Source organism: Tamandua tetradactyla, chromosome 7 (genome assembly GCF_023851605.1).
Source record: "Tamandua tetradactyla isolate mTamTet1 chromosome 7, mTamTet1.pri, whole genome shotgun sequence".
Classification (NCBI taxonomy): domain Eukaryota; kingdom Metazoa; phylum Chordata; class Mammalia; order Pilosa; family Myrmecophagidae; genus Tamandua; species Tamandua tetradactyla.
Window position 1 is genome coordinate 75,318,329 of NC_135333.1, and position 12,839 is coordinate 75,331,167.

General features: G+C 40.4%; 1 protein-coding gene across 1 annotated transcript in view; it reads left to right on the plus strand.

Annotated features, from left to right (window-relative positions):
- The window catches only part of APOLD1 (apolipoprotein L domain containing 1), a 47,081-nt gene extending 40,976 nt beyond the window's left edge, over positions 1–6,105 (plus strand). The window contains exon 2 of the mRNA XM_077170114.1: positions 1,947–6,105. Coding sequence (XP_077026229.1) covers positions 1,947–2,690 — 744 coding nt within the window. The 3' untranslated portion in view covers positions 2,691–6,105. The remainder of the gene's footprint in view (positions 1–1,946) is intronic.
- The last annotated feature ends 6,734 nt before the right edge of the window (positions 6,106–12,839 follow it).

Genomic DNA, 12,839 nt, shown 5'->3' on the forward strand with positions numbered 1-12,839 from the left:
ATTTTTAAGACCGGATGGTACAGGCTGTGTGAATAGATCACATGTTTCAACCACTCACAGATTCACAATGCTTTTGAAATACAGAAGTGGACCATTAGTGGTTAACATCAGATACGAGAGGACTTTTTTCCTCTCCTTTTTCTTTTTAAAAATGAATTTGTAATGGTGGCCTCTCAAGAAAGACTATAATTGGTCAGCCTGGGGTGCGTTTGATGTGCTCCCAGATAAGGCCACTAGCTATTCACAGGAGAGGAAAGGCAGGGTATCCCCCTTGGGAGAATGACAACACTTGTTTCAAGTTGGGGAAGAGCCTGTGGTTCTTTCCTGCGTTAGGGGGAAAGCGAACACACAATGTTCATTTCCTAAATACGGGATGTGCTGTGTGGCTAGCAGGTTATTTTCCACCATGTCACATCCTTCTGGATGAAGGCAGCAGGGACCAGGACAGGAAATGTCAAATTCTCAGAATGAGACAAAGCTTTCCCAGGGCAGCTATTGGTTCTCTAGAAGTATAAAACATGCGCATCCAGAAACGGCCTCGGATTTTTCTTGCCTGGAGGCAGCCAAGTCATTGGTAAGTGTGGAGCCTTGAGGGATATTGGCTAATATCCCTAATTGTCTAATGGGCTTTTGTACTTCTGGGGTTATATTCTTGCTCCGTTATATATTTGGAGTGATTTTTTTCTCATTTTGCTAAGAGGTGTCTTTACCTGGAATATGGAGGCGTGAAACTGAAATTAGGATTCAGAAGAAGGAAGACCTGGGTTCTAGACTGAGTCGTAAAGAATCAGCTGCACCTAGTATGTGTCTGTGATGCTGTTTCTGCCTTTGTTATCTCACAGGGTTATTTAAAGTATCAAAAGAAAATATTTGTGAAACTGCCTTTGGAATGTATAAACAATTGATTTATACATAAGAAATTAGTACTGAAATGTGCTACTTTTTTGTCTTTGCTGCCACGTTCAAGGATTTCTTAATCATTGGGAGGACAGTGGATAAGAAGGTGAAAAATCTTTGGCAAGTAGGAAGGATATAATCTTATCCTAGTTTTTTCTTTGTTTGTCATCTTCAACAGGCTTCAGTAGTATAAGACAGACTCACTGAATTGTTGAACAAAAGTTTGGCCACTTTATTTAATTCAACTGTCACCACAATTTTTAATAGGATGCTTTATCCTAATAAAAGATAAGAGACACAGTAGTGTTAATTAATGCAATTTAATTTTAATTGAGTACCCATCAAAGAGGGAGATTTTTTAAGATCTGGGTTGTCTTAGTTATCTATTAAAAGAATAAATGATGCAAACCCTATCTTAGTCTTAATTCTAAAATAGAGCCTGGAAGAATAACAACATAAGAATTGTTTCAGGCAGCCATGTAACTTAGAAAGAGTACTTTCTTACATTTGATAAACAATATGATTTTTGAGGTTTTGGTGAGCTATCTTTTTTATTTATAGTAAGTCAGAGAGAGAGAGAGAGAGAGAGAGAGAGAGAGAGAGAGAAAGTGTTGCGAAACTTCATATAATGAAAGAGCTTTGTAAACTGAACATCCATTTGTAAACTGTTACATTTCAAACCGAGCAAAGGCCTGAGTATTCTAATAGTTTTCCAACACCACCACCCTCTCCTCACTGAGTTTACATCTAATCTAACAGATCATTAATAAGTCCATCCTTTAGCATTTCCTGGGAGAAAAGTAGAAAGTAGCATTATTCCTATTTGCATACGCGGATATAAGGTCCTGAGAACTTGTGTGACTTGTCCAAGGCTACAGCGCTGGTCTCTGAGAATTTGACACATGACCCACTGGAAAATGACCCGTTTCTCTCTCTTAGCAGGGTTATTTTTAACTCTTGAGGACATCCCGCTTGCTTCTGGGAACAGCCAGCGGGAGCGGCCTACAGGCACGGAGACACCCCGGCTAACTGTGTGTCTGTCTCCACAGGACATGGAGGGGCCGGCGGCCGGGGAGCCGCAGGGTGCCGAGGCGCTGCGCAGCTTCCAGGGGCTGCTGCTGGACCGCCGCGGCCGGCTGCATGGCCAGATGCTGCGCCTGCGCGAAGTGGCCCGGCGCCTCGAGCGGCTCCGCAGGCGCTCCCTGGTGGCCAACGTGGCCGGCAGCTCGCTGAGTGCCGCGGGCGCCGTCGCCGCCATCGTGGGGCTCTCGCTCAGCCCCGTCACCCTGGGGGCCTCGCTTTTAGCCTCGGCGGTGGGGCTCGGGGTGGCCACCGCCGGAGGGGTCATCACCATCACGTCCGACCTCTCCCTGGTCTTCTGCAACTCCCGGGAGCTGCGGAGGGTGCAGGAGATCGCGGCCTCCTGCCAGGACCAGATGCGCGAGATGCTGAGCTGCCTCGAGTTCTTCTGCTGCGGGCAGGGCCGCGGGGACCGCCAGCTGCTGCAGTGCGGGAGGAACGCCTCCATGGCCCTCTACAACTCTGTCTACTTCATAGTTTTCTTCGGCTCACGTGGCTTCCTCATCCCCAGACGGGCTGAGGGGGCCACCAAGGTTAGCCAGGCCGTGCTGAAGGCCAAAATTCAGAAACTGGCCGAGAGCCTGGAGTCCTGCACGGGGGCTTTGGATGAACTCAGTGAGCAGCTGGAGTTCAGGGTACAGCTCTGCACGAAGTCCAGCAGTGGCCACGACCTGAAGATTTCTTCTGACCAGCCTGCAGGGCTGTATTTCTGAGAACATTCTTTCCTTCTAATGACTAAGGCCAGAGACCATCCCAATGGGATGCTCCAGATTTGTAGCTCCCTCAGGGAAAACACCAAGTTGGGTTGGGAACTGAGTGCAAAGGATGAGAAAAACTGTTCTTGAAGTGGGTGGGTTCTCACGGCTGTATTTTCCCATCACTGTGACATCCTGCCTGGGATTGAGTGCTAGGGACTTTTGGCTTTCGGGATCCTAGTGGGGTATGTGAGTTGAAAACAATTTTTCCTTTATCAAACCTTTCCATCTTCACAAAGCTAAGCGAGGGTAGCTGGGTACTCCTGCTTAAATTTGTTTTGAGGGTCCCCGTCCCAGTCCTCCTGGTTTGAGTTGAGGCTGGAGAGAGTCCAGAAATACAGCCACCTTCTGGGTCCTCTCCAAGCTTCATTAGGCCTTGAAGATTCTCCAAAGGCCTGTGAGAGGACATCAGCTCTAAAACTTCTCTTTCAGAGTTTCTGAGTATAAAGAACCCCAGAATCCAGAGCCAACCAGACCCCCCTCTGAGCTTTGCAAGAGGATTCAGACTCAGAGAGGGCCTTTGAACTGATGTGTCCTCCTCTCCCCTCCACCCCACTCACAGATCCAGCCTGGGTATGGAGTGGACCTTTCATGGGTGGCTGTAGACTGGACTTTCAAATCGAGGCTTCCAGGTATTCTGATAGGGGGAAAAAACTTAGTGGTCATCTAAGTCCTGCCCCCTTGCATGAAGATACTGAGACCAAGAAAGATGAAGTAACTTTTCTCATAGGATAGAGAAAAGAGCTATGGCTTTATGAGTTAGATGGTTCTGGGTTTAACACAGGCTCTGCCACCTACTGTGTGACCTTGCCACTTAATCTCACTGAGACTTGGTTGATAAACCCTTGCCCTGTTGGGAGGTATTGAATGAGATCTAGTGCCTATCAGTGTCTGGCACACAAAGTGTGGTTCCAGAATTGGCAACATTAGCATCATCTGGGGACTTGTTAGAAAGGCAAATTCTTGGCCCAGTCCACTACTGATGGAATTAGAAACACTGAGAGGGGGGCCCAGCAACAGGCCGTCCTGGTGATTATGATGTACACTCAAGTCTGGGAACCGCTGCAACAAATGTTAGTTTCTGTTTCCCTCAAAGAACCTTCACGAAGTCACACGTCCTCTCCTGGGGCTCCCTGGTCTTCAGAGTCATTCACAGAAATTCAAAGACAGACTGTATCCCAGAAACAAAAGAAAGAGTGTGTGTGTGTGTGTGTGTGTGTGTGTGTGTGTGTGTGTGTTCTTATATTGCTTGCTGGTCAGTGTATCCTGAGGGCTACTTCAACACCACGTGAACGGAGGGATGTAACATAATAAGCCCTTTAGAGGGCAGTGTTGCCCACTCATTGTGGAAACTGGTACAGAAAGGAATGTGAATTTACCTAAAACTACCTTTCTCTATCACCTCTGAAAATCATCAGATCATGTATTTTTTTAATTTATTTTAGGTTGTTATTTAGTTATCGTTTATTATTTTCATTTAATTTTATTAAAGTACCACATTTACAAAATAATAGCAACAGCAAATTTCTGAATAGAAGACTACTGCAGCTCTCTCCAGAAGCTGAGGTGGAGTTTGACTTTCTAGGGCAGGGCTAGAGCTGGAAATAGCATTGGTCTCCTTGAATGTCTCTCCCCTTCAGAGGAGAATTTGTCTTCAGTGTTTTAAATGGTCCATTAAAGTAAGTTGTAAAGTTCTGCAAGGCGAGAACAGAATCCAAGCTTAAGTTTTTAAATGATACTGAATTGTGGAATACATAAATGATGCAAACATTTTTATCCTGAAAGTACTTTGCCAGCAGAGAACACCTGATCTGGAAAGAGAACCTATTTAGTGAAGGGTGAAAAAACAACCATTAGAGGCGTGTGAAGGAAACCTGGTGTGCTATGAAGTTATGTCCTATGGATGATAGACAAAATAGTTTGGGTTTTTATGATGTTATGCTCCATTTTCAGTTGGAGGTCTGTAAGAGATCTGTAAGCTATCCTTAAAAAAGTCTTATATTCTCTTCGATTTCCATTCCTACAACTGTAATATTGAAAAATATCCTGAAAAATCTTTGGGACTATGTATAAAAAAACTTGCCTTTATTATTTAACTATTTAATATATATAAATTTACCTTATCTATCATACACTTCCCAGTGATGGCAGTATGTCTAAGGAAATATAATTTAGTGGTGGGGGGAAGGAAGTTGGTATTTCTGTATTTTAATGTTTCCTATACATTGCAGTTGATCTGTATCCCGGTTTATTTTGAAGTCGATATTAGTCTCTTTAAATTGGTATAATTTCCTAGACTGCCTTGCACAGATGCTAGAATTTTAGATTGCCAGAATATACTTCAGATTATCATTTGTGTTTTTATGTCATAAAGATAACAATTACTCTCTAATTCCATCTTTTGTTAAGGTTTATGTTTGACTTGTATTCTTCCAGTGTCTAAGCTATTCCCTAGAAATAAACTGGGAAACTTTGGGAGCAATAGCAAACTTTTTCTATCATTAGAGCATTTTGAGTGTGTCAGAGTCCTAAATTCTGAAATGCTAATTTCAGCACCCCAGTTTACATCTACAGAAGAGTGTCTCCTTTGAAATAATACTTTGCACATATGGAGCCCAGTGGATGCATAATTTAACTAATTGCTTAGTCATGTTAATAGAAATTTGTTGCTAATGAAAGATCATTTATCTTCCTGTATGTTCCTCCACCAGGATTTATTAAAATCAGTTAAATTTATCCTAGAGACAAATATTTATTTCTTTTGTGGGAATGTGAACTCTTCCTTAAGACCTTCATTCTACAAATTAACAGGTTGAAAATGGTATGTTGTAAGGGGAAGAAGGGAGGGGGTATTTAGATTACAAGCATACTTCAGAAGAAATCAGAGTTTGAAAAATAAATGTTTGTACTAAATGTTCAAGTGCCTCTTAGTTTCTTGGGTTTGAAATCATTTGGATTATTTTCTTTCAGAACAAAGGAGATTAATTTGGCTCTACATTTCAAGGATTCAATAAAGCTATATACTGCTACATTAAAAACTAATCATTAGCAAATATTCTCACCTAAATGCTTTGATACTCTTGCTCTTAGGCATCTGTCATTTCCAATATACTAAATGACGAAGTCAAAAGTGTTTACCAGGGGCAAAAAGAGAGAGGAATGGCATAGAAGCCACTCTAGGCATGTCGAATAATCAGTCAACTTGGCATATTTCTCATTGAATACCTTGGTGTGAAATGAAAGTAGAGGGAATTGAGACATAGAGATCAAAACACTATGCAGTGGGGACACAGTTAAATGTAGCAATTTTTTTAAACTGCACATTGCACAAACACAGTTTATTTCCCACTGTAGCAAATTATTGAAATAAATTGCCCATATCCCAAACTTTTTAAAATTTATTTTTTATTAGATAAGTGGTAGGTTTATAGAAAAATGCATAAAACAGAGTTCCCATGTAACTCTTTTTATTAATACCTTGCTTTAAAAGTGGTACATTTGTTAAAATGGTAAAAGAATATTATAATTATGCTATAACTATGATCCATGGTTTACGTTAAGGCTCACTATTTGTGTTATACAGTCCTGTGGTTTAAAAAAAATTTTTTTAACAACATATAGTGACCTAATATTACCCCTTTTAATCACATTCAAATGTTGTTCTAGTTGCTAGCTGCCGGAATGCAATATACCAGAAACAGAATGGCTTTTAAAAAGGGGAATTTAATAAGTTGCTAGTTTACAGTTCTAAGGCTGAGAAAATGTCCCAATTAAACAAGTCTATAGAAATGTCCAATCAAAGGCATCCAGGGAAATATACCTTGGTTCAAGAAGGCCGATGAAGTTCAGGGTTTCTCTCTCAAGTGAGAAGGTGCATGGTGAACACAGTCACAGTTTCTTTCTCATCAGGAAGGGCACATGGTGAGCGCCGCGTTATCTGCTAGCTTTCTCTCCTGGCTTCCGGTTTCATGAAGCAACCCGGGAGGTATTTTCCTTCTTTATCTCCAAAGCACTGACTAGCAGACTCTCTGCTTCGTGGTGCTGCAGCATTCTCTGCTCTCTCCGAATCTCCCATTCTCCAAAATGTTTCCTCTTTTATAGCACTCTAGCAAATCAATCAAGACCCACCCAAATGGGTGGAGACACATTTCCCCCAATCCACCCTCACAACCACTCTGGATTGGGTTACATCTCCGGGGGATGATCTAATTACAGATTCAAACATACGGTATTGAATAGGGATTATTCTGCCTTTATGAGATGGGATTTAGATTAAAGCATGGCTTTTCTTGGGGACATATATCCTTTCAAACCAGCACAGATGTATAATTCATTGGTGTTAATTACATTCACAGTGTTGTGCCACCATCACTACCATCCATTACAAAAACATTTCCACCATCCTAAACAGAAATTTTGTGCCAATTAAGGTTTACCTCCCCATTCCCTACCCCCACCCTTGGCCTGGTAACCTGTATTCTAGTTCCTGACTCTGAATTTGTTTTTCTAATTATTTAATATCAGTGAGATCACACAATATTTGCTCTTCTGTAACTGGCTTATTTTACTCAACATGATATCTTCAAGTTTCATCCATCTTGTCACATGCAACAGTAGTTTATTCCTTTTTTTTGACTGAATAATATTCCATTGTGTGTATATACCACTTTTTCTTTCTTCATTCATTGGTTTATGGATACCTGGGTTGCTTCCAACTTGTGACAGTTATGAATAATACTGCTATGAACATTAGTGTACAAATATCTTCTAGAGTCCTTGCTTTCACTTCTTAATATATATACCTAGCAATGGGATTGCTTGGTCATATGGTAATTCTATACATAACTTTCTGAGTAACTACCAAACTGTCTTCCATAGTGGTTGCACCATTTTACATTCCCATCAGCCACAAAGGAGTGTTCCTATTTCTCTACATCCTCTCCAAAATCCTGTTGTTGTTTTTTTAATTAAATTTTTTTTTATTAGGGAAGTTGTAGGTTTAAGGAGCAATCATGCAGAGACAGGGGCAAATGGCAACTTAGTGAAGTTCGTCCTCCAGAGCAGCAAGTAAATAGGCAGGAACGGTACAGGATAACTACTGGGACTAAATCAGCAACCGACACACAGCGTACACCAGTCTGGACAAGCTGGACTGGCTGAAACCCCCCCACAGAACTGTACGTCCCCCAAGCTGGGGAAGCTGGTGCCCCTCCCACACAGGCCCAGCAGGCTGGTTCTCTGAGGGGAAAGAAAGAGACTTTACTAACAGCAAGGGCTTAGCTCAACTAGCACCATTGCAGAATTAATTAACAAATTCTGACTACTGAAAATAGAACCCCCAACACAGAGAAACCTGGAATAAGCATTAAAGGTACTTGTGTTTTTGCCCCAGCAAAGAGGGGGCAGGGCTGATGGAAAAAATAATTATGATTGCCCCAAGGCTTTTTGAGTAGAACAGCACAAAATACTGCAAAAGGGCTGGACCCAGGGTTCCAGGGGAATAGGATAGGTCAAGTTCACCCCTGCTCCGTGGAACAGCTAGAGAATGGATGGGAAGGCGAATGAGATGGAGATTCCAGGGTGTAAGTAACCTGGGAGGGTCTTCTACACCACGTAAGGAGCTCCTGGTTAGAAAATCTGAAGAATTGAGACTCAGAGAACTGGAGACCATCCAGCTGGTAAAAACAGCTTAACGCACCCCTTCCCAAGTGAAAACCTGGAGCCCTCAGGAGTGCACAGGTGGGGAAACCCTGACTAGCAATGGTCTACCTCTGTGTCCCCCATGCTGCACCCTGCTCCTGTGCTCCAAGGTCTGCCTGAGCTGCACCACATAGCTACGGCCCACGCATCACACCTCTACAACCCTGTGACATGCATCCCAGACTCAAAGGCACCAACCTAGCACCTCCAACATGTGCCTGTATTGCAACACGTCACTGCACTGTTGTGCCCCGCCTCCTACCCCGCATCCTGCTCCACATCCATCTCCTAAATGCAAAGCTTTAGACTATTGATGGAAATCAACTTACAAAGTAAACCAATCAAGATATTTATATGCTGTGAAGGCAACAGAAGATCACTAAGCATATCAAGATGCAGATAGATATAGCCCTGCCTAATGACCAAATTAAAACACCGGAGGAGACACAGACTTTGGAACAACTAATCAAAGATATTCATATAACTCTACTAAATAAAATAAGTAGGGTGGCTAATGATATAAAGGAGATCAAGAAGACACTAAAGAGCATAAAGAGGAATTTGAAAGATTAAATAGAAAACTGTTTTCTATCACAGAGATATCTGTGATAGAAACGGATGTCTAAACAGACACCTAAACAGATATCGCAGAGATTAAAAGATGCTGTAGAACAAATTAAAAATAAACTAGGGACACATAACAGCAGATTTGAAGAGGCAGAAGAAAAAATAAGTGAACTAGAGTATAGGACAACTGATTTCCAACACTCAAAATAGCAAATGGCAAAAAAGATTGAAAAAATTGAATTGGATCTCAGGGAAATGATGGACAGAACAAAGCACACAAATAAAAGAATCATCGGTGTCCCAGAAGGAGAAGAGAAGAGTTAAGGGCTAGGAAGATTAGTTGAGAATATAATGGGGAAAAACTTCCCAACCCTTATAAAGGATATAAAAAGCAATCATGCATAGGGCAGGGCAATGGTGGCTCAGATGGCGGTATCCTCATCTGCCATGCTGGAGACCCGGGTTTGATTCCCAGAGCCTGCCCATGTAAAAAAAACCAAAAAACAAAACAATCATGCATAAAATATAGCATTCCCTTATACCACTTGTGCTGGTTTGAAACTGCTGTGTACGCCAGAAAAGCCATGTTTTTATTTTATTTATTTATTTTTGCACCAGCAGGCACTGGGAATTGAACCTGGGTCTCCAGCATGGCAGGCGAGAACTCTGCCTGCTGAGCCACTGTGGACCACCCAGAAAAGCCATGTTTTTAAATCCTGATTCAATATTGTTGGGTCTTTTTGATTAAGTTGTTTCCATGGAGATGTGACCAGTTGTGGGTGGGACCTTTGATTAGGTGGTTTCCATGGAGATATATCTCTATTCATTCAAAGTGGGTCACTTACTGGAGTCCTTTAAGAGGGAATCATTTTGGGAAAAAGTTACAGAGCCCATAGAGAGATCATCAGGAGACCCAGATGTTTGGAGATGCAGAAAGAAAATGTCCCTGGGGAAGCTGCTTGAAATCAGAAACCAAAGACCCCAGCAGATGCCAGCCATGTGTCTTACCAGCTGACAGCAGCATTCTGGACCCATTGGCCTTTCTTTAGTCAAGGTATCTTTCTCTGGATGCCTTAGTTTGGATATTTTTATGGCCTTAAAACTGTGAACTTTCACCTTAATAAATTCCCTTTATAAAAGCCAACCCATTTCTAGTATATTGCATTCTGGCAGCACTAACAAACCAAAACACCACCCCACCATCAACACCTTACATTGTTGTGGAACATTTGTTACAGTTGATGACAGCATTTTTTAATGATTATACTGTTTTTTTTTCACAGTAGCTACCTTTTTTGCAATTGATGAAACATTATTAAAATCATACTGTTATCTATCATCCATAATTTACATTAGGTGTGTTTTTACCCCATATACTACCCTATTATTAACACCTTGTGTTAGTATCATTTATTTGTTATAATTCATGAAAGAACCTTCTTATACTTGTACTATTAATTATAGTCCATTGCCTACAGTAGGGTTCACTGTGCTGTGTAGTCCTATGCTTTATCTTTTAATTTTTAGTCTAATAATGTTTACATTCTAAAGTTCCTTTAACCACATTCACCTCTATAGTTTAGTGTTGTTGATTATACATGCAATAATGTGCTGCTATCACCACATCCATTTCCAAACCTTCACAATCAACCTAAATAGAAATTCTGTACAAGTTAAGCATCAACTGCCCATTCTCTAACCCCAATCTATCTCCTAGTAACCTATATTCTTGATTATAACTCTGTGAATTTGCTTATTATAATTAGTTCCTGTGACTGAGCTCATACAATATTTGTCCTTCTGTGTCTGGCTTATTTCACTCAACATAATGTCCTCAAGGTTCATCCATTTTGCCACATGAAACAGGACTTCATTTCTTTTTACAGGCGGATGATATTCCATTGTTTGTATATACCACATTTTATTTATCCATTCATTGATTGATGGACACTTGAGTTGCTTCCATCTTCTGGCAATTGTGACTAATGCCAAAATGAACATTGGTATGCAAATACCTCTTGGAGTTCCTATTTTTAGTTCTTCTGGGTACATGCCTAGTAGTGGAATTGCTGGATCATATGGTAGTTTTATACTTAGCTTCCAAAGGAATCCACCACACTGTCAACATCCACAGCAGCTGCACCAATTTACATTCCCACCAGCCATGAATGAGTGTTCCTATCTTTCCACAACCTCTCCAACACTTGTAGTTTTCTGTTTTTGTTTTTTTTAATAGTAGCCACTCTAGTACATGTGAAATGATATCTCACTGTGGTTTTGATTTGCACTTCAATAACTTGCTATTAGGAACTGATAGCAAGTTATTGCTGAGGATCTAATCATGTACTTTTAGCCATTTGTATTTCTCTTTGGAAAACTGTCTCTTAGAGTCTTTTGCCCATTTTTAAAATTGGGTTATTTGTCTTTTTATTATTGATTTGTAGGATTTCTTTATAAATTCTGGATATTAAACCCTTATCAGATATGTAGTTTTGAAACATTTTTTCCCATTGAGTAGGCTGCCTTTTCACTTTCTTGAAAAAGTCCTTTGAAGGACATAAGTTTTCGGTTTTGAGGAGGTCCCATTTATCTATTTTTTCTTTTGTTGTTTTAGGTGTGCTTTAGGTGTGATGTCTAAGAAACCATTGCCTACCACAAGATCCTGAAGATGCTCCCCCACATTTTCTTCTAGGAGTTTTATGGTCCTGGTCCTTACATTTAAGGTTTTGATCCATTTCCAATTAATTTTTGTGTATGGTATGAGATAGGGGTTCTGTTTCATTCTCTTACATAGGGATAGCCACCCCTTCCAATACCATCTATTGAAGATACCACTCTGTCCTAATTGAGTGTACTTAGTTCCCTTGTCAAAAATAAATTGGCAAACAAATAAAAAAAAATCAATTGACCATTGATGCTAGAGTCTACTTCTGAACTCTTGATTCAATTCCATTGATCAATATGTTTTTATGCCAGTACCATGCAGTTTTGACTACGGTGCTTTGCAACATGCTTTAAAGTCAGAAAGTGTGAGTGCTCCAACTTCATTCTTCTTTTCAAGATGTTTTTGGCTATTCAGGACCCCTTACTCTTCCAAATAAATTTGATAATGGCTTTTCCATTTCTACAAAGCAGGCTGTTGGGATTTTGATTAGGATTGTGTTAAATCTGTAAATTATTTTGGGTAAAATTGACAGCTTAACAATATTTCGTCTTCCAATTCATGAGCATATGTTTTAGTTTGTAAAAGCTGCTGGAATGCAATATACTAGAAATGGAATGGTTTTTAAGAAGGAGAATTTATTAAGTTGCAAATTTACAGTTCTAAGATTATAAAAATGTTCAAATTATGGCAAGGCTATAAAAATGTCCAAACTAAGGCATCCAGGAAAATATTCCTTGGTTCAAGAAGGCTGATGATGTTTAAGGTTTCTCTGTTAGCTGGAAAGGCATATAGCAACATCTGCTACTTTTCTCTCCAGGCTTCTTCAACGGCTTTCCCTGGGGTGTTTTTTATTTTTAAATTTAATGTGAGTCACTCAAATCCCTGAGACATTGCCCATTTTTTTTCCTATTCTTTACTCTATCTGTTCTTCTCTCTGTAAGATTTTGATTGTCCTGTATTCTAGCTTGTTGTTTCTTTCTTCAGCCTGTTCAAATCTACTGTTGTATGGCCTGGTGTATTTTAAATCTCTTCTATTGTGCCTTTCAATCTCATAATTTCTATTATTTTTCTATTTATACTTTCAAATTCTTTTTTATGTTCACACAATGTCTTCCTAATATCTTTTATCTTTTTAGCCATATTTCCCTTCATTTCCTTGAATTGAGTTGGGATGT